Below are 24,840 nucleotides of genomic sequence, written 5' to 3'. Positions count from 1 at the left end.
CAATGCTGGGAAAGCTGGGCGCATTACAACTGGAGATAATGTTATCTTGTGTTTAATTGTATCAAGTGAGAAATGTAAACAAACACTTCTCTGACACTGCAGACTCTCCTGAACACAGACAGACAGTCAGAAAGCATTTCTGCTTATATTTCAAGATGAAAAAAAAAAAACAGTTATGAATAGGGTGTAAAAATTAATCTTGTGCAAATGCATGAGAAAATAATATTGGCACTTTCACTCATTACTGGTCTTTGACATGCTAGATAAGGAAAAATAAGTAAATAATCAGCAGCATAAACTGCTTGAATCTTCAGTTCTATTTTTACTAATGCACCTGAAATTTACACTATTTCCAGTCTTTTGAGGTATTTTGATATAGAAATCTCAACCAGATATGTAAGACGATTATAAAACAAGTTTGTTTTACTATTTTACTATAGCAGAGACTTTTACACTTTGTTTGTTTGTTCATTGGGTTTTTTTTAATTTTATTTTACTTTATTCTTATTTCTTTCCTGTCTTTCTAGCTTACATACCAAGCATAGCATAGCATTTTCTAGGCTGTGCAGCCGCCAGACCTGTTCTAGCAGCCAATGCCTATTGCCTATTTGTTCATCTGGCATTCAGAATCAGAAACAATTTTTTCACCAAGCACGACGGAAATATGTTTAACACTTGCATGGCTCAGAGTAGAGATAGGAATGATACAACAAGGCACAGTGGACAGTAGGAATAGCACACAGTAGCTGTACAACAATAGTACATAGTAATGCAACAGTAGTACGCTAGTAAAACAGCAACAATAGCACAACAGTACAAGGCAAAGTGAAAGGACAAATAAGGTGGTTTACTGTTATTGCTCTTAATGTTCACGGTCTAAATAAGCTTGTTGTGTTGCAGAAACCTTTCCTCCCTTTTATTGCTACAGGTGACGTACTTTGTCCCCAATAAGGTTTTGTCTTTTTTTGCCAAATCAAACTACAGAGGTTACTTTTTCTCCTTTAGTAAAACAAAAAGGGTGTGGATATATGTGTACAACACTGTCTCCTTTGAATTGCTCGTCGCTTTCAAAATTCTTAAAAGGTTGATTTCTTCTCACTTAATAGCCCTGAGGAAGCTCACGTGATTGGTAGATAAAACATGTAGGTTCCTCCCAATGATCTTCTTACTCTCTCATGTTTGATCAGCTGTGTTGATTTTGGAGTCATGCATGCATTGTGTTCCGTGATGCATAAGAATTTGTTTATCTGTTAAACGTGCAGCCATATGGCAATTGGTGTCCATGATCCGGATTACCAGAGAAGATAATGTCCACATCCCGAAAACTCCCAAAAAAACAAGTGGCTAACCATTTAAAGACAACCTTGCTGGATGCTATCCGGAGGAGTGGTGACTACAGGAATCTGCAAGTATTGTGAGTGTATTAAGTCTCCCAAAACTGCATTATGTGGACAGCATGCTACAAATCTATTATTTGGCTGTTAGCTGTGTCACTCTGTTTCTAGTGAGGATCACAAATTTCACATAATTGTAATTTTGCATCGTTATTTGCAATCACAATGCAAAATTGTAATGCGGAACTTTGGGGACAATTGTAATTATTTTTTGTACACATAATCAGCAACAGCAATTTCATGTAATTTTCTTGTTATTTTTGCGTAATTTCATGCCACGTTTGGTGTTTAATACCATGTTATCCACAATTTTGGGGACAATTGTAATTATTTTTTGTAAACATAATCAGCAACAGCAATTTTATGTACTTTTCTTGTTATTTTTGCATAATTTCATGCCACCTTTGGTGTTTAATACCATGTTATCCACACCAAAATTGTTACGTATGTGTAACGATTGGTGTCAGCAACAACTTATCTGATTATTGGTGATCTGCAGTATCACCACTAATACAGATGCTATATCTGATTATATGGTGATCTGCAGAATCACCATATAATTCTGGAGTAGCAATGCTGCAGCAGGATGTGCTCCTTAGCAACCAAGGGGCAGACTGCTGTAACGAGAAAGGGAATAGGAGTGCAGTTAAGGCTAGACAGGTACTGGTGGTAGGGGATTCAATTATTAGGCGCACAGATAGGGTAATCTGTCGAAGAAACCGTGAATGCCGTACAGTCTGTTGCCTCCCGGGTGCTCGGGTTCGGCATGTAGCGGAAAGAATTGACAGATTACTGGGTGGGGCTGGGGAAGACCCGGCTGTCATGGTACACATTGGCACGAATGACAAAGTTAGTGGGAGATGGAAGGTCCTCAAAAATGATTTTCAGGTACTTGGAGATAAACTTAAAGCAAGGACCTCCAAGGTGGTGTTTTCTGAAATACTGCCAGTGCCACGTGCTACATCTGAGAGACAGAGGGAGCTAAGGGAGTTAAATAAGTGGCTGAGAAATTGGTGTAGGAAGGAAGGGTTTGGGTTCCTGGAGAACTGAGCAGACTTTGCAGTCGGCTACAGGTTCTACAGCAGGGGTAGGCTGCACCTTAATGGGGAGGGTGCAGCTGCATTGGGGCAGAAGATGGCTAAACAGTTGGAGGAGATTTTAAACTAGGATCTGGGGGGAGGCAGGAGGATAAAGTCTCAATACGTAGACAAGATGAGGTAAAAAGACAGTGGGAACCTAACATTATGGGGGGTGGAGAGGGGGGTGGGGATAGTGTAAAGATTAAGGAGGTTGGTAAAAATTCAAGTAGCCCATTTCATGTAAACAAAATTGGTAAATGTGTTGGTAAAAATATAAAGTGCATGGTAACCAATGCTCGGAGCCTTGCAAATAAAATAGACGAACAAGAGTTCATCCTGAATGACAAAGGCTATGACATTGTGGGAATAACCGAGACATGGATGGATGAAAGCCATGACTGGATAGCTAATTTAAAAGGATACAATGTGTTTAGGAGGGATAGAACAGGGAAAAAAGGTGGAGGGGTTTGTCTCTTTGTTAAGAATTCTTTTACAGCTGTCCTCAGCGATGAGATGGAGGAAGATTGCGAAGATGTGGAGTCCGTTTGGGTAAATATTCATGGTGGAAATAAAAGTTGACAATTGCTTATTGGGGTATGCTACAGGCCACCTCTTATTAATGAAGCTGCAGAACTGCGATTGCTACAGCAGATTGAAAAAGCTGCAAGTAAAAATGAGGTCATAATTATGGGCGACTTCAACTTTCCAGACATTGACTGGAGTATTGAGGCTACCCATTCTGGTAAAAGCAGCAGATTTCTGGCAGCACTACAGGACAATTACTTGACTCAAATGGTAACTGAACCAACTAGGGGGAATGCGTTACTGGATCTGATCATTTCTAATAGACCAGATAATGTGTTGTGCAGGTTCAAGAACATTTGGGAAATAGTGATCACAACATGATAACGTTTGATCTGGTGACTGATAAGCCACGGGGCAGCGGGATCACTAAAACTATGAATTTTAGAAAAGCAAAGTTCAATCAAATTAGGCAGGCACTAAGTTTGGTGAACTGGGATAATGTACTACCAGGGGAAGACACTGAAGGGAAATGGCAAGCTTTTAAACTTATACTCAATCAATATTGTATTATGTATATCCCATATGGAAACAAAATATCTAGGAATAAAAAAAGGCCTCTATGGATGAATAGAAAGGTTAGAGATAAAATGAAGAGGAAAAAGAATGCCTATAAGGTCTTAAAACAGGAGGGGACCGAGGATGCACTAAGCAATTATAAGGAGTGAAATAAAAACTGTAAAAAAGAAATTAGGCAGGCAAAGATTGAAGCTGAAAAACAAATCACTAGGGATATCAAATCTAGCCCAAAAAAGTTTTACAAGTACATTAACTCTAAAAAAAGAAAGGTTGACTGTAAAGGACTCCTAAAGGATGAGGGTGGGAACTCAATGGTGGATGACCAAGGTAAGGCAGAGTTATTAAATGCTTTCTTTGCTTCTGTCTTCACAAAAGAAACAGCACTGTTGCAAATTACAGAGGCAGAAGAGTCTCAATCTTCTTACTGTAATATTAAATACTTTAATGCAGGAAGAAGTGAAGGCAAGACTAAATAAATTAAAAATAGACAAGGCGCCTGGCCCGGATGGCATGCATCCTCGGGTCCTAAGGGAATTAAGTTCAGTTATAGATAAACCCCTTTATCTTATCTTTTGTGACTCTCTTTCAACTGGCAGAGTCCCAGTGGATTGGCGTACAGCCCACGTTTTCCCATTATTTAAGAAGGGCAAAAAATCAGATCCAGGAAATTATAGACCTGTAAGCTTAACATCAGTTGTATGCAAACTATTTGAGGGGTTACTAAGAGATACTATACATGACTTCATACTAGAAAATAATCTTATTTCTCAGCATCAACATGGGTTTACTAAAGACAGGTCCTGTTTGACTAACATGCTCAGCTTTTATGAGGTAGTGAATGCTAATATGGATATTGGGAATGCTGTAGATGTGATATACTTGGACTTTGCAAAGGCCTTTGACACTGTTCTCCACAAAAGTCTGGTGCAAAAGTTGAGGATGCAAGGACTGGGGAAGAGTCTGTGTGCATGGATAGGGAACTGGCTAATGGACAGAAAACAAAGAGTTGTGGTCAATGGATCGTACTCAAAATGGGAGACTGTTAGCAGTGGGGTCCCACAGGGGTCTGTTCTGGGTCCAGTGCTCTTCAATTTATTTATTAATGACCTAGTAGATGCAGTAGTGAGCAATGTTGCTATTTTTGCAGATGATACAAAATTGTGCAGAATCATCAACTCTCAGGAAGATAGTGTCATATTGCAACAAGATCTGGATAGGATGGCTATATGGGCACATACATGGCAGATGAAATTCAATGTTGACAAATGTAAAGTTATGCATGTTGGACGTACTAATGGTCTAGCACCATACAAAATAAATGGGATACAGTTGGGGACATCAAACTTGGAGAAGGACTTAAGAGTACTCATCGACAACAAGTTAAATAATCGTACTCAATGCCAAGCAGCTGCAGCTAAAGCTAACAAAATTTTGGGATGCATTAAAAGGGAAATAAAAACTTGAGATGCTAGCATAATATTGCCCCTGTTTAACTCTCTAGTAAGGCCACATCTGGAATCTGGAATTCAGTTCTGGGCACCACATTACAAAAAAAATATTGCAGTTTTAGAGCAGGTGCAGAGACGAGCAACAAAATTGATACGTGGGATGGAGGGTCTCACTTATCAAGAAAGGTTAGATAAACTAGGTTTATTTAGTCTAGAGAAAAGATGCCTTAGAGGGGATCTAATTAACATGTATAAATACATCGGAGGGCAATATAATAGCTTGGCGGATGAGTTGTTTGTCCCTAGGCCTTCTCAAAGGACTAGAGGAGATGATCTGCGCATGGAGGAAAAACTTTTTTAGCCATTTATTTAGGAAAGGGTTCTTAACAGTAAGAGTGATTAAGATGTGGAATACATTGCCACAGGAAGTCGTTATGGCAAACTCTATACCTGCATTTAAAGGGGGCTTAAATGCTTTCCTTGCATTGAAAGGCATCCATGGCTACAATTACTAGGTAATGCCTAATGATGTTGATCCAGGGATTTTATCTGATTGCCATCTGGAGTCGGGAAGGAATTTTTCCCTTTAGGGGCTAATTGGACCATGCCTTGTTAGGGTTTTTTCGCCTTCCTCTGGATCAACAGGCATATGTGAGGGAGCAGGCTGGTGTTGTACTTTATACTGGTTGAACTTGATGGACGTATGTCTTTTTTCAACCAAAATAACTATGTAACTATGTAACCAATAATGCTGATATAGCGCCACCAAGGTACTTGATACGTGTAGGGTGTTTGGTGCAACAGTAATACAAAGAGCACAGGCAATAGATCAGGATCACCTGAGGAGCAGGAGACTCTGACTAGTGTTGGGCGAACAGTGTTCGCCACTGTTCGGGTTCTGCAGAACATCACCCTGTTCGGGTGATGTTCGAGTTCGGCCGAACACCTGGTGGTGTTCGGCCAAACTGTTCGGGGTTCGCCGAACTGCTGAATGCATGGCCGAACAGGGCCCCTGTTCGGCCGAACAGGGCCCTGTTCGGCCGAATACTGCCCCCCATGGGGTCGCAGGCATAAGGGGGGAGCATGCCCCGATCGCGGGGGGGGTCGGAAATTCCCCCCACCCCCTCCGCTAGCGCTCCCCCCTCTGCCCGCTTTCCCATACAAAAAGTTTAAAGCAAGTTCAATAGTACCTGGTGGCACTGGCTGGCAGTGGAGTGAGGAGGAGGAGGAGTCTGAGTAGCAGAGTGACGTTGAGGCCGGGCAGCGGGCGGTTCAGCGCTAGTACCCTTGTGGTACTTCCGCCCTTTCTCTGACCTCACGTCCTCGTATGCGTCATCACGCAGAGGACGTGAGGTCAGAGAAAGGGCGGAAGTACCACAAGGGTACTAGCGCTGAACCGCCCGCTGCCCAGCCTCAACGTCACTCTGCTACTCGGACTCCTCCTCCTCCTCACTCCACTGCCAGCCAGTGCCACCAGCCCAGGTACTATTGAACTTGCTTTAAACTTTTTTTATGGGGAAGCGGGCGGAGGGGGGAGCGCTAGCGGAGGGGGTGGGGGGAATTTCCGACCCCCCCCGCGACCGGGGCATGCTCCCCCCTTATGCCTGCGACCCCATAGGGCCCCCAAAATGGGCATGTTCGGGGGTCCTATTGACTCCCATTGAGTTCGGCGTTCGGGCCGAACATGCCGAACATCTGGCCCATGTTCGGCCTGTTCGGCCCGAACCCGAACATCCAGGTGTTCGCCCAACACTAACTCTGACTGCATCAAAGTAATTCACAAGTAATGATTCAGATACTACTGCAGCCGAGGATCTCAAAAGCTAGGAGATCACGGTCTGCAAGGAGATTGAATCACCTTAGTGAGAGAGGTGATTCAGACCTTACTGCAGAAGTATATTCCTGAGGAGCGGGAATAACAAGAACCCCTCAGCCTGGGCTAGACCCAGTGCTGAGGAAAGAGTAGTCAGACAGGCAGATTCAGTAACACATGGACAGAGACAGTACAGAAGCAAAAGTCAAGATCAGAGTAGTGTCACAGGCAGAGTTCGGCAACTAGATCAGATAGGCAACGGCACAGAATCAGAAGACAGGAGAGTAGTCAGGCAAGATAGAGGTCATAACAAATAATACAGTTCCATTAGTACTTTAAGCTATCAAGAAATCTGACTAAGGCCCGGTTCACATTAGCGGCTGCTATCCGGAATCGCCGTGCCGGAGCCGTGCCGGAGCCGGACCGCATGCGGACCGGACGAAACGGACGCACGGCATAGCAATGAAAGTCTATGCGACCGTTCACATGCGTCCGTTTCGTCCGGACCGGAGCCGGACCGGATCCGGACTCCGGCGTCCGTTCCAACATGCGCTATTTTTTGGTCCGGCTGGTCCGGCTGACGTATCCGGACCGGAGCCGGAATGTTGCATCCGGCCAATGGAAACCAATGAGAACCGGAGAGCGCACAACACACTGGCTATAAAAACCGGATGTTGTACCACACTTCCTATGCTGACTCTATGGTATGGTGGCCATTTTGGATGGGGACCACATGGCACCAGCGTTCACAGAGTGGAGCAGCAGTGACTTCATGCTGGAGCTCTTTGGCAGCAATATGGAGCAGGATCTGTCTGATAGCGAGGGGGTGAGGCCCTACACATCAGAAGACCTCATCCTACAGGTGCAGCAGGTACCAGCCCTGTGGGACAAGGGGGATGCTGACCACAGCAACATCAAAAAATGCAGAGGCCTGTGGAAAAAAATTGCCAAGCTGTATGTGGAGGACTTTGAGAACTTGAGCAAGAGACAGCAAGGCACAGAGGGTATGTTGACTAGAAGTTTTTTGGGGGGGGCTTGTGGTTTAAGCTTGTGATGTATTCAACTTTTGCTATGGATTTGTGTCACCCACGTGTTGCCCACCCACCCGTGGCCCACCCACCTGTACCCCACCTGTGCTGTATCCCACCCACCTGTGATGTATCACACCCACCTGTACCCCACCTGTGATGTATCCCACCTGTGATGTATCCCACCCACCAGTACCCCACCTGTGATGTATCCCACCCACCTCTACCCCACCTGTGATGTATCCCACCCACCTGTACCCCACCTGTGATGTATCCCACCTGTGATGTATCCCACCCACCTGTACCCCACCTGTGCTGTATCCCACCCACCTGTGATGTATCACACCCACCTGTACCCCACCTGTGATGTATCCCACCTGTGATGTATCCCACCCACCAGTACCCCACCTGTGATGTATCCCACCCACCTCTACCCCACCTGTGATGTATCCCACCCACCTGTACCCCACCTGTGATGTATCCCACCTGTGATGTATCCCACCCACCAGTACCCCACCTGTGATGTATCCCACCCACCTGTACCCCACCTGTGATGTATCCCACCTGTGATGTATCCCACCCACCTGTACCCCACCTGTGCTGTATCCCACCCACCTGTGATGTATCCCACCCACCTGTACCCCACCTGTGCTGTATCCCACCCACCTGTGATGTATCACACCCACCTGTACCCCACCTGTGATGTATCCCACCCACCTGTACCCCACCTGTGATGTATCCCACCCACCAGTACCCCACCTGTGATGTATCCCACCCACCTCTACCCCACCTGTGATGTATCCCACCCACCTGTACCCCACCTGTGATGTATCCCACCCACCTCTACCCCACCTGTGATGTATCCCACCCACCTCTACCCCACCTGTGATGTATCCCACCCACCTCTACCCCACCTGTGATGTATCCCACCCACCTCTACCCCACCTGTGATGTATCCCACCCACCTCTACCCCACCTGTGATGTATCCCACCCACCTGTACCCCACCTGTGCTGTATCCCACCCACCTGTGATGTATCCCACCCACCTGCGATGTACCCCACCTGTGCACATAAAACATACACAATGACCAATTATTATACATCAATTTATTGTAAAAAATTAATACATTTAAAATCACTCAAACTTGAAACTCCAAAATAAACACATTTCAACAAAACAAATTAAAAACCAAACATTCACCCTCGTCCAGGTGGTGTGGTAAAATAAAGTCTCAGTTGGTCCCTGTTCCGCAGTGACACTACCCTTGGCCTGGTTGCATACCTCCGCAGGGGCATTAGTGGAAGCACATTCGGGGGTTCCGGAGTCTCTCTTTCCTCCTGCCGCACAAAGTTGTGGAGGATGCATGCTGCCTTCACCACGACAACTGCGTTGCCCGGTTTCAGCAGCATGGGCGTGTGGAACACCCTCCACTTTGACACCAGGATCCCAAATGTGCACTCCACCATTCTCCTTGCACGGCTCAACCGAGCATTGAAGTGTAGCTGGCTGGCATCAAGTCCCCTGTCTGGGTACGGACGCATTACATGGTCGGACAGGGCGAAGGCCTCGTCCCCCACAAACACATAGGGGTAGGCCGGTGCCCTTGTCCCAGGCCAGGGTCTGTCACGGGGGAGACGCAGTCTGCCTTCCTCCATCAGCCGGCAAAGGGTCGTACGCTGGAAAATTCCAGAGTCATTGGAACTACCGTACGACCCCACATCCACGTACACAAACTTGTAGTCCGCATCTGCCACTGCCATTAGAACAATGCTGAAGTATTTTTTATAGTTGAAATAATGGCTGCCACTCCCCACGGGTTTCTGAATCCGGATGTGTTTCCCATCCAGTGCGCCAACACAATTAGGAAACTTGCACTCGGTCCAGAAGCCCTGGGCGATCTCCTCCCATTTCGTGGTGTCCGGCACAGGCATGTATCTGGCCCTCAGTCGCGTCCAAAGGATCCTCGAAGTCCTCACGACGATGCCTGCCACCGTGCTCTTCCCAATACGAAATGTGACATGTAGCGATGTATATGTTTGTCCAGTTGCGATGTACCTACAAGAGAAATAATCGAAATCAATTTTTCATGTCGTTACAGGAGAAAGGTACAAGACAAGGTGGCGCAATATACGGGATGCATATGTGAAATGGCTACGGAAGAAAAAACTTGCCGAACGAAGTGGCAGTGGCGGGGGAAGGCGACAAAAAGACTACCAATTTGCCAAGCAATTGTCTTTCATCAATGCAAGCCTGGAACCTAGACTGTAAGTACCACTACTGTGGGCAGGAACTGAGAGCTCATTACCATGACTTCGGCCATGTATTGCTATGGCCTCAATTCCCATGGCTAGCGAACTTTTCTCACAAGCTTTATCAAATGTTGGGTAGAAACTGGTGATAAAGTGATTGCTAGTGTTTGCTAGCTCTGTGAATTGACGCCACATGCTGTTTGGCACACCAATAAATATTTTTTTTATCTACAGGACTGAAGACAATTTGGAGCAAGAGGAACCGACCCAGGAGGCACGGTTCAGCAGTGAGGAGAGCTTGGTGGATGATGACGTCGCCGATGTAACCTATTGCCCCGAGGCGAGGAGTAGGAGGAGGGAGTCCTTAATCACAACTCCGTCCTTTGATGATGACTTGGCAGAAGAGAGCTTGGATGTTGAGGTTGCAGGACCGAGTGTGGAAGAAGCTGAACCTCCACAATCGACCGCTATGGAAGCTCCAGGGGAACAAGAACAAAGTGAGGAGCACCGAGAGACTGCAGCACAACCAGCGCGCAGGGCAACCCCGACACAGGCCAGAGGACGGGAAGATGCTGCCACACCACCAGTGAGGACCACCACACCAGTGAGGCGTCGAGGTACCCTCCCCCCAACAAGGAGAGAGACAGAGTCCGAGATGTCCGGGGCTGTCTCCGGACTTCTCGGGATTCTTCAGAGCCACCAAACTCTCATAACCCGGCAGTTGCAAGATGAGGACAGGGGCCATATCATGGAGCAGTACAAGTCCCACATCACTACACTGCAATGTGAGCTCGACGCTGTACATGGGCACTACAGGGACGAGCTTAAAATGATGCATGAGATGCACAGAGGAGAAATCGACCAACTGCGTGCGCAGCATCATCAGTCGGTGGGCCAGCTGCAGAACATGATGCAGCAAATGCATCAACAAAGCAAGGAACTACTGAAATTGCAGGCACACCCGTGTTTTCACACTGTGATGTCTCTAATACCATATCTTGAAAAGGTGCCTTCACAAAACCTGATGGCGTGCCATTCCAATTTGCTGGAGGTGATTAAACAGCACATGGACACGCCATTATTGCAACCACCAATTTTTAGACCCCCACAACCAACAGCGGTGCCCACCTGGCAATCATCACAGATGTACACCGGCTACAGAGGCAGTCAATATGGGCCACCGCTGTCAGGGTCCAGCTCATCCATGACCAGCACCCAAGAGAGTCCAGATTTCCAGGCAGCAACTCCCACCTTTTCTAGTAGTGGTGCCGATACAATTTGAAAAAAAGTCAAATTGTTCCTGGACATGCTCCTCTGAATACCTCCGATCCTCGAAGGAAGGATACCATCACAGGGCTTTTTAACTTTTGGTTTTGCTGGACTTGAACTTTAGGGCCTGGTGTCCCCGAAAGACACTACCTGGGTCACAACCTTGTGCCTGTTGCACTGCACCTGTAGTCCTGCACCTGTGCCTTTGATTCCTCTTGTTCCTTACTTTGTTGATCCTAATCACTTGCACAAGACCCTTGGAGCCATGGGTGAAGGACACCTTCACTGGTCGGTGAGAGGCCTAGCCTTTTCACTGACCTGTGTCCTTCATCCATGGCTCAGAGGGTCCTGTGCCAGTCGTTAGGTTTTAGAAGCACTAATAATTTAGGGCCTGGTGTCCCCGAAAGACACTACCTGGGTCACAACCTTGTGCCTGTTGCACTGCACCTGTAGTCCTGCACCTGTGCCTTTGATTCCTCTTGTTCCTTACTTTGTTGATCCTAATCACTTGCACAAGACCCTTGGAGCCATGGATGAAGGACACCTTGACTGGTCGGTGAGAGGCCTAGCCTTTTCACTGACCTGTGTCCTTCATCCATGGCTCAGAGGGTCATGTGCCAGTGGTTAGGTTTTTGAAGCACTTCAATTTTAGGGCCTGGTGTCCCCGAAAGACACTACCTGGGTCACAACCTTGTGCCTGTTGCACTGCACCTGTAGTCATGCACCTCTGCCATCGGTTCCTCTTGCTCCTCACTTTGTTCTTGTTCCTAACCACTTGCACAAGACCCTTGGAGCCATGGATGAAGGACACCTTGACTGGTCGGTGAGAGGCCTAGCCTTTTCACTGACCTGTGTCCTTCATCCATGGCTCAGAGGGTCATGTGCCAGTGGTTAGGTTTTTGAAGCACTTCAATTTTAGGGCCTGGTGTCCCCGAAAGACACTACCTGGGTCACAACCTTGTGCCTGTTGCACTGCACCTGTAGTCATGCACCTCTGCCATCGGTTCCTCTTGCTCCTCACTTTGTTCTTGTTCCTAACCACTTGCACAAGACCCTTGGAGCCATGGGTGAAGGACACCTTGACTGGTCGGTGAGAGGCCTAGCCTTTTCACTGACCTGTGTCCTTCATCCATGGCTCAGAGGGTCATGTGCCAGTGGTTAGGTTTTTGAAGCACTTCAATTTTAGGGCCTGGTGTCCCCGAAAGACACTACCTGGGTCACAACCTTGTGCCTGTTGCACTGCACCTGTAGTCATGCACCTCTGCCATCGGTTCCTCTTGCTCCTCACTTTGTTCTTGTTCCTAACCACTTGCACAAGACCCTTGGAGCCATGGGTGAAGGACACCTTGACTGGTCGGTGAGAGGCCTAGCCTTTTCACTGACCTGTGTCCTTCATCCATGGCTCAGAGGGTCCTGTGCCAGTGGTTAGGTTTTTGAAGCACTTCAATTTTAGGGCCTGGTGTCCCCGAAAGACACTACCTGGGTCACAACCTTGTGCCTGTTGCACTGCACCTGTAGTCATGCACCTCTGCCATCGGTTCCTCTTGCTCCTCACTTTGTTCTTGTTCCTAACCACTTGCACAAGACCCTTGGAGCCATGGGTGAAGGACACCTTGACTGGTCGGTGAGAGGCCTAGCCTTTTCACTGACCTGTGTCCTTCATCCATGGCTCAGAGGGTCCTGTGCCAGTGGTTAGGTTTTTGAAGCACTTCAATTTTAGGGCCTGGTGTCCCCGAAAGACACTACCTGGGTCAAAACCTTGTGCCTGTTGCACTGCACCTGTAGTCATGCACCTCTGCCATCGGTTCCTCTTGCTCCTCACTTTGTTCTTGTTCCTAACCACTTGCACAAGACCCTTGGAGCCATGGGTGAAGGACACCTTGACTGGTCGGTGAGAGGCCTAGCCTTTTCACTGACCTGTGTCCTTCACCCATGGCTCAGAGGGTCCTGTGCCAGTGGTTAGGTTTTTGAAGCACTTCAATTTATTAGGGCCTGGTGTCCCCGAAAGACACTTGGGCAGCTATGCCCTACAACTCTTCCAGCACAAAGTTGGTGGTTGGTGTTCCTTAAAACTGACCGGGCTATACCATAGATATGTTATTTTTTTGTCTTCCATGTTGGAAGAATGTTTCCATGTTGGAAAGTGGTTGTTTTTGCAATAAAAAAAATTGTTTTTACATACCTCAGTGTGATGAGTAGTTGTTCTTCTGGTGTGACTGCTCTCCTGAACGTGGTATCCTTCTTCCTAAGGTCATCCTTCACCATCTCCAAAAGGGTATCAAACCTGTCAGGAGATGTAAAGGAAGAAGCTGTAAAGTATGTTGTGGGACAAGGTGTTGGGTGGAGGATGGGGGAGGTGTGTTTACAGAGGTTTGGGAGTGTTGTGGAGGGTGGGGGTGTAGTGTATAGCTAGGTATACAGGGGTGTGGGGGTCAGGGTGGTGTGTTTAGCTAGGTATACAGGGATGAGGTGTTGTGGGGGTGAGGGTGGGGTGTTTAGGAATGGTGGGGGTTGGTGTATTTAGGCCTATATACTTACAGGGGAATAGACATCCGAGTGTAGCTGTAGAACTTCTGTGGGTGTCGTCTGAGGTCCCGGTAGAGGGCCTGGAACTCTCCCTTCCTCTGCCTCCTGGCTAGTAGAGGGTGCACCCACCATCTCCTGCGAGGAGCACGCCTTCTCCCCACATAGTAGTAGGTAAACAACAGGAAGGAGAGAATTCCCAGGTAATAAGCGTAAAAAATGACTGGATCCATGGTCCCAACTGCTGTCTCTGTATCCAAGGATGGTCTCCACACGTCCAGCTGTCTCCAACAATGACCCCAGAGCTTCTGCTGACCTCCCAGAACCCCAGGTATTTATACAGGTTGTTATCTCTTTAAGAATCCGGATCCGGACCGCAACCGTGTTCATACCGCACGAAAACCGTATGCAACCGGACCGGATCCGGACCGGATCCGGACAGGAACCGTACGGTTCAGGTCCGATCCGGCTCCGGTGCGGTCCGGACATCCGGTGCGGTTTTTGCAAAACCGCAAGTGTGAACGGGGCCTAAGTGTGGATTCCCAGCTCCTGCTGGTTCTAGCACACTGTGGGATCTGACTCAGGTCTGAGAGCTAACACATATAGCATTCGCAACAGCAGACAAGGATCAACTGACAAGCAGGGTCTATATATACTTGGAGCACTCCTTAGCTCCACCCCATTCACTCAACCAATCAGAAAGGCGGCTGGAGTCAGCTGACCGGCTGAGGTCCTGTCGCCTTGCGCGCGCGTGTGTGATCCTCAGTCTCTGTGTGTCAGAGAGGCTATGCACAATGTCAGAATGTGAATGTGTGCTAAAGGCTGCCGGCTGAGATGCAGAGACCACCGCCATGTTGCTTACCGCGGTGTCAGTACATCTGCTAGCCCTTACAGTACCCCCTTGAGGAGTGGACTCCGGACACTTCCTACATGGTTTCTCAGGATGTAACTGATGAAACTTCTTCCTCAATTTCTCAGCATGCATGCGATCCTCTGGTACCCAAGATCTGTCTTCCACACCATACCCCTTCCAGTGGACCAGATACTGCACCGAATTCTGTACCAGACGAGAATCCAAAATGTTTTCAACCTCAAACTCTGTCTGGCCCTCCACTGCCACTGGGGGAAGGGGGGGGGAGAGGAATCCACATACACTGCTGGCTTCAATAAAGAGACGTGGAATGATCTCCCACTTCTCATGCTGGCTGGGAGATCAATCACATAAGAGACATCATTGATCATTTTGGCCACCGGATAAGGCCCTATGAACCTGGGACCCAACTTGGTGGACGGTTGTCTGAGTGCCAAATGTCTGGTAGACACCCATACCATGTCTCCTGGGGCAAAGTGCCACTCAACAGACCATCTCGTCGGCCTGTTTCTTCTGATTTTGAAAGGCTACTCCTAAACTTTTCTTCACCTGTCCCCAAAGCTCCTTTAAAGCCTTCTGCCAATCCTCCAGGGCAGGGAAGGGAGAGGAACACACCGACAATGGGGAACATTTAGGAGACCTTCCTGATTCAACTTGAAAAGGGGACAACCCCGTTGAAGAGCTTTTCAGATTGTTGTGCGTAAATTCTGCAAAGGGCAAAAACGTAACCCATTCTGTTTGCGCATCTGTCACGTAACATCTGAGGAATTGTTCCAGTGCCTGATTCACCCTTTCGGTCTGCCCGTTGGTCTGTGGGTGATACCCAGACGAAAAGGACAGGTTCATACCCAAACTACGGCAAAAAGCCCTCCAAAACTTCGACACAAATTGGACTCCTCCTCTATCAGAAACCACATCATCCGGGATTCCATGTAATCGGAAGATGTGTTGTACAAAGAGATCTGCCAACTGTTGAGCTGAAGGAAATCCTTTATGGGGAACAAAATGGGCCATTTTGCTGAACCTGTCTACGACCACCACCCATATGATAGTCATACCTTCGACCTGGGGAGCTCGCCGACAAAGTCCATGGACAGATGGGTCCATGGCTCACTTGGCACTGGCAAGGGTTGCAGAGTACCCACCGGAGCCTTGACACTGTAGCAAAGGCTTATGGGAGCTCAGTCTGGGCAGGAGGAGGAGGAGGTTACTAGCCATTGATTTTAGAGACAGAGGGGAGGAGGAGAGGGGACTAAATATACACACAGGCAAGCTGATACGATCTCCAGCCCTCAGCCTGTGACAATGTGAGAAACAGAACATGGCTGCCCCCATTGTCTAAAAGGAATATATACAGTGGCTTGCAAAAGTATTTGGACCCCCTTGAAGTTTTCCACATTTTGTCACATTACTGCCACAAACATGAATCAATTTTATTGGAATTCCACATGAAAGACCAATACAAAGTGGTGTACACGTGAGAAGTGGAACAAAAATCATACATGATTCCAAAAATGTTTTACAAATCAATAACTGAAAAGTGGGGTGTGCATAATTATTCAGCCCCCCTGAGTCAATACTTTGTAGAACTACCTTTTGCTGCAATTACAGCTGCCAGTCTTTTAGGGTATGTCTCTACCAGCTTTGCACATCTAGAGACTGAAATCCTTGCCCATTCTTCTTTGCAAAACAGCTCCAGCTCAGTCAGATTAGATGGACAGCGTTTGTGAACAGCAGTTTTCAGATCTTGCCACAGATTCTCGATTAGATTTAGATCTGAACTTTGAATGGGCCATTCTAACACATGGATATGTTTTGTTTTGAAACCATTCCATTGTTGCCCTTGCTTTATGTTTAGGGTTGTTGTCCTGCTGGAAGGTGAACCTGCGCCCCAGTCTCAAGTCTTTTGCAGACTCCAAGAGGTTTTCTTCCAAGATTTCCCTGTATTTGGCTCCATCCATTCCCCCGAGCATTATGCTGCCACCACAATATTTGACAGTGGGGATGATGTGTTCAGAGTGATGTGCAGTGTTAGTTTTCCGCCACACATAGCCTTTTACATTTTAGCCAAAAAGTTAAGTTTTGGTCTCATCTGACCAGAGCACCTTTTTCCACATGTTTGCTGTGTCTCACACATGGCTTGTGGCAAACTGCAAACGGGGCTGCTTATGCTTTCTGTTAACAATGCCTTTCTTCTTGTCACTCTTCCATAAAGGCCAATTTTGTGCAGTGCATGACTAATAGTTGTCCTATGGACGGGTTCCCCCCTGAGCTGTAGATCTCTGCAGCTCATCCAGAGTCACAGTGGGCCTCTTAACTGCATTTCTGATCAGCGCTCTCCTTGTTCGGCCTGTGAGTTTAGGTGGACGGCCTTGTCTCGGTAGGTTTACAGTTGTGCCATACTCCTTCCATTTCTGAATGATTGCTTGAACAGTGCTCTGTGGGATTTGTAAATCTTTTTGTAGCCTAAGCCTGCTTTAAATTTCTCAATAACTTTATCCCTGACCTGTCTGGTGTGTTCTTTGGACTTCATGGTGCATTTGTACTGACTACAGGTGCTGACACACAGATGCACTTTAGTCATTAGCACTCATCAGGCAATGTCTATGGGCAACTGACTGCACTCAGACCAAAGGGGGCTGAATAATTACGCACACCCCACTTTGCAGTTATTGATTTGTAAAAAAATGTTTGGAATCATGTATGATTTTCGTTCCACTTCTCACGTGTATACCACTTTGTATCGGTCTTTCATGTGGTATTCCAATAAAATTGATTTGTGTTTGTGGCAGTAATGTGACAAAATGTGGAAAACTTCAAGGGGGCCGAATAGTTTTGCAAGCCACTGTAACCATAAACTTTTGAAGCTGTTTGCAGCTATATTTGCTGTGTAAACTATCTAAACTTTAGATAAGATATATAGACAAGTTACTTGTCATAGTTAGTTTTTCATCTCGGATCCTCTTTAAGGAGAATCAATTTTAAATAAGCAAAGGAAAACAAAAAAATGTCCTTTGTTTTTTTTTTCTTTTTTTTCCCCCCCTTCTTACGAAGCAATTGTGGTGATGATAACGTGTACGGGGGCTTTGCTATTGACCATTAGATTTGGCACAATATTACGCAAAATTATGAACAGATTACACAAACTCAGTTGAATGTCCAAATCATAATTACGTATGGCCGTAATTGCGAAAATGTATGCAAAATTATGCATAATCGCTATAAGATTAGCAGATTACAATTATCACTTTTTTTTTCTGCTTAGGCTCATCCTGCGAATAATCTATGGACAACAGTTAGCCTACAATTCATACAGTAATCTGGGTTGTTATATGCCGCCTTGCATTTGCTGGCTGGCATGTGTGTTGTACGAGCGTTAGTGGGTTTGTGTGTGTTGTCATCTTCATAATCATCATTTTATATAGAGATGCTTATTGTAATAATCAGTGATGTTTCAGTGATGTTGGTACACGCTTTCTCCTCATTTCCCACTCTAACCGGGGCTTCTCCTCTTTCTCCCACATCCCCCTTCTTTGCTCCTCATGTACCATATTACCCCTCCAGGAGGCTGGAACTTTAGCTAATATAGCTTATATGTATATGAGTATGTCCCCATATATCTTTCCTGTGCCAGGCACATGAAATTCAAAATGTGCCTTCCTTTGCGGTTTTGCCTGGCATACATGCTTCTGTTCTTTCTTGCCCGTATATAACGGGCGTGAATTGACCGAAGCTGCCATGGCAGCCCCATGGATACATTACGTGAACACTTGTATAGTAGTTCCGTATGTAGCAGGAATTTCGTATTGCACCATTGGCCAACACATAGCGGCGTCACTTTTGACGCGTACACGCGCTTTCGCCGCTATGGCCGTGCGTGCCACCAGCCTCTCAGAGGGTGGAGCTACTAGGGTTTGGGATTCCCGGAAGGAGTGGGTCTGTAAACGGAACGGAAGTGCATCACCACGCACCTCCATTTATTCCGCATAGTGTATCCTGCACCTATTGCACTTCCCAGCCTCAGAAGAAGTTTGGCGTTTGCCACACGAAACGGTCGTTAGGCCGTGCACCAACCGGCACCCACACCTGCTGCCTCCCATCATCACCCGGGCACCCATCCAGACACCATGGTATGATCCACATTTTTGACGTATCATTGCATAGCTACAGTTTGTTTATGCATCTTATCCACTGTCTGCAAGTGTCTATGCTGCAAAATTAAACCATAGTGCCAGACTATTCTCCATCTCTTTTTGTGTATTCAAGAACTGTTTCTACCTTTTTGGTCTTGAGCACATGGTTTACTGGGTGATCTTTCCCTCAAAGTGCCAGCCAATATCAGCTTAGCCCGAGTGCCCGCTAACTTCTCCCACAACGAAACACACACACGGATCTGACTAAGGTCTGAGAACTTTCACTGCGGAGTTTCAGCAACAACAGACAACGACATCCCCAGGCTTAAGTACAGGCCAGCAATCCCAAACGTCCGGCCGAAGTGATTCAGCCAATCAGCAACGAGAGGCAGTGATCTGGTGTCAGCTGACCGGCAGGTCAGCTGACCCACCTCCTGAGTGAATAAAGGTCCTGATGCTCCGTGCGCGAGCGTTCTGACCTGCGTTGATGACATGCTGAGAGACCTGTCCTGCCAGAGGATGCCCGCAGAGACGCGGTGATGTCAGATGCAGAAGCGGCGGCCGCATCCTGCTGCAGAGGTAACTACAGTATCCCTAACACTTATGTTTGATTTTGTAATAAAGAAGGGCAGCATGGTGGCGTTGTAATTTGCACTCTCGCCTTGCAGCACTGGGCCCCCGACTTGAACCCCAACAAGGGCACTAACTGTATGGAATTTGTATGTTTTCTCCCACCCTGGTGGTGTCCAACCGTAAGACCTCAAAATTAAAAATCTCAAAAAAAGTTAAATTACATGTCAAAATTATAATGAAGGTAATTATAATTATAAAAAAATGCCCAAAATTAATAACACCAAAAAGATTGTAAAAATTTTAAGAAAGTAAAATTACATGTTAAAGCGATAATGAACATAATTATAATTCTAAAAATGAATGTAGAAAAAGGACAATATCAAAATATTGAAAAGTTAAAAAGATAATTATAAAAAATGATAATTGTGAAAACAAATTTTTGAATGATATTTTCCATTTTAGTATTGTAAAAACGATGCATAACAATAGGCACAAAACAGTTTTAGTTTAGTCCAGTTTTGCGCCCAATAGCCGATATTAAACATTAGAGTCAATGGCGACGATCAATTTGTACTTATATGTGCCTGATTTTCCTGCTGTATAGATAAGTTGGTAGCAGGAAAAAAGGGCCCAGGGCTCGCTACATGATAGCTGCAGCGCAGCGCAGCGGCATCCCCCCACCCATTCCGATCGCCTTCGGCGATCAGAGTAAGCAGGAAATCCAGGTCAGAACGGGATTTCCTGCTGGGCTTCCCCGGTCGCCATGGCGACGGGGCGGGATGACGTCACCGACGTCATGGACGTCGTGACGTCAGAGGAAGTTCCGATCCACCCCTCAGCGCTGCCTGGCACTGATTGGCCAGGCTGCGCAAGGGGTCGGAGAGGGGGGGGGCTGCGCGGCACAGCGGGTAGCGGCGGATCGGCGGCGAGCGGCGGCGATCGGAAGTTACACGCAGCTAGCAAAGTGCTAGCTGTGTGTAACAAAAAAAAAATGCAAATTGGCCCAGCGGGGCCTGAGAAATCCTCAGCTCGGGATTATCGCTCAGGAGGTTAAAAGAAGGAAGCATGGAGTGACATGGGATGGGACAGGGAACGCAAGTGGAGTGCATAGGGCTGTAGGCAGTGGCACGCATAGGTTTACCCTTCCCGCTGCCAGTAAGTGCTACTTGTAATTTCAGTTACCAGCAACCCTAGTTATTATCTCTAGGGACTTTAATGCTGCTACGAACAACTTGTTGGACCGTACAACATTATCCCCCTTGAACACGGCTTCCTTAGGAGGTTTAAAGCTCTTTTCTCCCGAGCTTAGTTAGTTGACATATGGCGATCCCACAATGGACTTGATTCACTAAGGCGTGCTAAGTGTTAGCACACCAGTGCCTTTGCACGTGCTAATATGCGCGCAAAACTTTGCATGTGCAAAGTTTAGTGCTGCGCGGTGCGCACAAAATGTTGCATGGTCAAGCAAAACATCGCACCGTACGCATGCAAAATAGCCTGATAAGCTTACTTTGCATGCGGACGGTGCAACATTTCGCATGTACCAGTGCAACGTTTTGTGCGCACCAAATAGCGTGCGATCAGTGACAGCTCTGCCCGTGAAAACTACTTAGCTTAGCACCCTAGTTTGCACGTGCAAAGCTTTTAGGCATGATAACTGTGTTTAAAGGAATACTATTGATACCCAAGTGTTCTAAAATGACAGTGTGCAAATAATGTCTAAGTAGCTGTGTAAACATTTTCCTACTTTTCATGTTAAATATCAGAGGCAAAAGCTCTAATTTATTGCGGGTAGGATTTAGCTATATTGGGACAAATCAATTGCAGAAGGGGTGTCTGCTTCAATGCACAGCCAGCGTTGCATATCAGACTACAGAAAGCAAATATCAAACATATCAAACTCTGAAAGCAAAAACAGTATGAAAAGCTGTGACAATTAGTTACATTTTTCCTGCTCTCCTCAGTCACGTCAGTCAGAAACACAGGACACAGCAGCTGCAGATGTTGGGAGCTCTCTTCTCTGTCACACACAGAGCTACACATAGGGCTTGATTCACAAAAGAGTGCTAACTGTTAGCACGGGTGATTCCGCACGGATTTTCGCATTGCGTGCGATCGCAAATTTTCGCGCGAAACGATAACGTTTTCGCGCGCAAATGCAAATTTTTACACAAAAACAATATCGATTTTGCACGGAAATTCGCATTTGCGCGCAAAAACGTTATCGTTTCGTGCGAAAATTCACGATCGCGCGCAATGCAAACATTCACGCGAAAACGGATGTGCTAACAGTTAGCACTCTTTTGTGAAGTGTTTTGGCGTCAGTAAAGTTTGAATGTATTTTGATAACAGTAAACAAAGAAGTTGCTACTAAAATGTATACAGCAGTACTTAGCAGCACTTCCCAAACAATTCCTGTGTCAATTGAAAAAAATATGTGAATCGATAGTATTCCTTTAACGCTTCAGTGAATCAAGCCCATTATCAGCTACAACAATTACAGTATATACAGTACTTATATACGGGTACAGTTAATAATGGCGCACCGTTCTGCCGATCATACAACGCTATTTACCATTTTAACCACTTCAGCACCACAGGGTTTTTTGCTTAAAAACCAGAGCAATTTTCACATTTCAGCGCTCCTCCCATTCATTCACCAATAACTTTTTTGCTACTCATCAGATGTAAATGATCTATATCTTGGTTTTTTTGCCACAAATTATGCTTTGTGAGGGTGATATTTGCTTTTAGTAATTATGCTATTATCTGTGCATTTTAAAGGGAAAAATGAGAAAAGAAAGAAAAAATACACTATCTCTCCATTTCCATGCACTATAGTTTTCAAATAAACAATGTTACCATAGGTAAAACCCACACATTGTATTTGCTAATTTGTCCTGGTTATCTCAACATTTAAATAATGTTCCTAGTACAATGTATGGCGATAATATATTAGTTTCTGGTTTGTGGTTTTTGTTTTCTCATTGTACTCTATCAGTAATTAAAAGCCCTTATCTTCATGATTAACAGTAATACACTGTCATGGCATACATATTTTAAAAGCTAAGTCCCTAGGGTAACTGTGTATTCTCTTTTCAATGCTGTCACTTTTTTTTTTTTTTTACAAGTATTTATTTAGGGGTATAGAGTACATGAAAATAACAGTTTTATTGCTTTTCATTCAGTTTTCCGGTAAAAAAAATCACATGACTTATCCCTCAGTTGTCAAACAACACAAAATCTATTCTCTCACTTGTCACGGTTAAAATGATACCCTATATACATAATCAGATAGCTTATTGGGCATACAGCACACTGTTTACCACAAGTACGCCTATCTACTCCCCTGAGCTTCAAGTAAAGTTTTGTAGGGAGTAGATAAGCGTAGCAAGGGAGGTAAAGTGGTTAATGTAAATTCATTAAAACGGTAAATAACATTTTATAAAACATTTATTAGCAGAACGGCGCGCCATTGCAGGGGGGCTAGTGAGGTAGCGGTGGTCGGGGGGGGGGGCAGCGGGACACCAGGAAGGTGGCGGGAGTAGGATTAGGTGGAGGGAGGATTAGGTAGCATTAGTATACATTACCGTGTCCCGGCCGCCGATCGCTCCTTCACTTCATAGTTAGCTTGCAGGAGTCCTCATCTAGCCAATCAGCATGCGGAAACTGGAGCCGGACTCCTGGAAACTAACAGAAGTGAAGGAGCGATCGCTGGCCGGGACTAGAGATGTTGCTAACCTCCGATTTTCTTTTGCGAACCGCAATAGACTTCAATGGGGAGGCGAACTTTGAAAACTAGAAACACTTATGCTGGCCAGAAAAGTGATGAAAAACATGTTTCAAGGGGTCTAACACCTGGACCCCCAGGTGGCGGAGTGGGATAGACACCAAAAGTCCCGGGGAAAAATCTGGATGTGACGCAAAACAGCGTTTTAAGGGCAGAAATCACATTGAATGCTAAATTGCAGGCCTAAAGTGCTTTCAAACATCTTGCATGTGTATACATCAATCAGGGAGTGTAATTAGAGTTCTGCTTCACACTGACACACCAAACTCACTGTGTAACACACTGCAAACAGCTGTTTGCGTAGTGACGGCCGTGCTGGACTGGTGCGCACCATGGCGAGAGTGCAGGCCGTGGCAGTTTTCCAGCCCATATGGTCGCCGGGGTGTGGTAGCTCAATGATAGAACAACAGTGACTTTCCAGTTGATCAAATTTGCTCTGTCCACAATGAAGCAACAACCTTATTATCTTCTTGTATGTAGGTAGGCATAGGTAGGTGCCCCAGTATAGGTAGGTAGGCATAGGTAGGTGTCCCAGTAGTTAGCTAGGCATAGGTAGGATACCCTGTATAGGTAGGTAGGCATAGGTAGGTGTCCCAGTAGTTACCTAGGCATAGGTAGGAGACCCAGTATAGGTAGGTAGGCATAGGTAGTTGTCCCAGTATAGGTAGGTAGGCATAGATAGGTGTTCCAGTAGTTAGCTAGGCATAGGTAGGAGACCCAGTATAGGTAGGTAGGCATAGGTAGATGTCCCAGTATAGTTAGGTAGGCATAGGTAGGTGTTCCAGTATAGGTAGATAGGCATAGGTAGCTGCCTCAGTAGTTAGATAGGCATAGGTAGGAGACCCAGTATAGGTAGGTAGGCATAGGTAGGTGTCCCAGTATAGGTAGGTAGGCATAGGTAGGAGTTCCAGTATAGGTAGGTAGGCATAGGTAGGTCCCCTAGTATAGGTAGGTAGGTAGGTAGGTAGGTGTCCCCGTATAGGTAAGTAGGTGCCCTAGTAGTTAGGTAGGCATAGGTAGGTGTCCCAGTATAGATAGTTAGGCAGGGCTTGGCTGGCACAGTAATAACAATTACCAAGGTCCAGCTGCAACAGATAGGGCTGTATAATGTCAGTGTCAGTGAGCAACACAAAAAAAAAAAAACACATCAGGAGAACATTAACTCTCAAAAGAGCTTTTGAGAGGGGTGCTATTTTAGCAATAACAATCAGCCAGGAGCAAGCTAACAAGCCTACAAGAGCCTAACTAATCTTTCCCTATGAGAGAGTGTGATGCAGCTGTCCCTTCACTAATTACTGCTGGCACATGAGTGAGTGTAATGGGCGGCGGAGCCTGCCTAATATAAGGGGGGAGTGGCTCCAGGACTGAGTGTTGCCTGATTGGCTACAATGTGTCTGCTGACTGTGATGTAGAGGGTCAAAGTTGACCTTAATTGAGCATTATGGGGCGAATCAAACTTCCGCAAAAGTTCGCCTTCGCAGGCGAACACAAACCACCCAAAGTTTGCCTGAAACCGTTCGCCGGCGAACCGTTCGGGACATCTCTAGCCGGGACTAGGTAATGTATC

General features: G+C 46.3%; 1 protein-coding gene across 2 annotated transcripts in view; it reads left to right on the top strand.

Annotated features, from left to right (window-relative positions):
- Window positions 1–1,240: 1,240 nt before the first annotated feature.
- The window catches only part of LOC137560887 (NXPE family member 3-like), a 144,629-nt gene continuing 121,029 nt past the window's right edge, over window positions 1,241–24,840 (top strand). For both annotated transcript variants that reach the window (XM_068272045.1, XM_068272044.1), the window contains exon 1: window positions 1,241–1,414. In XM_068272045.1, coding sequence (XP_068128146.1) covers window positions 1,308–1,414 — 107 coding nt within the window. In that variant the 5' untranslated portion in view covers window positions 1,241–1,307. The remainder of the gene's footprint in view (window positions 1,415–24,840) is intronic.

This window comes from Hyperolius riggenbachi, chromosome 3 (assembly GCF_040937935.1).
Source record: "Hyperolius riggenbachi isolate aHypRig1 chromosome 3, aHypRig1.pri, whole genome shotgun sequence".
Taxonomy (NCBI): domain Eukaryota; kingdom Metazoa; phylum Chordata; class Amphibia; order Anura; family Hyperoliidae; genus Hyperolius; species Hyperolius riggenbachi.
The sequence above is the reverse complement of the archived record's forward strand: the minus strand, read 5'-3'. Positions and strand labels throughout refer to the sequence as shown.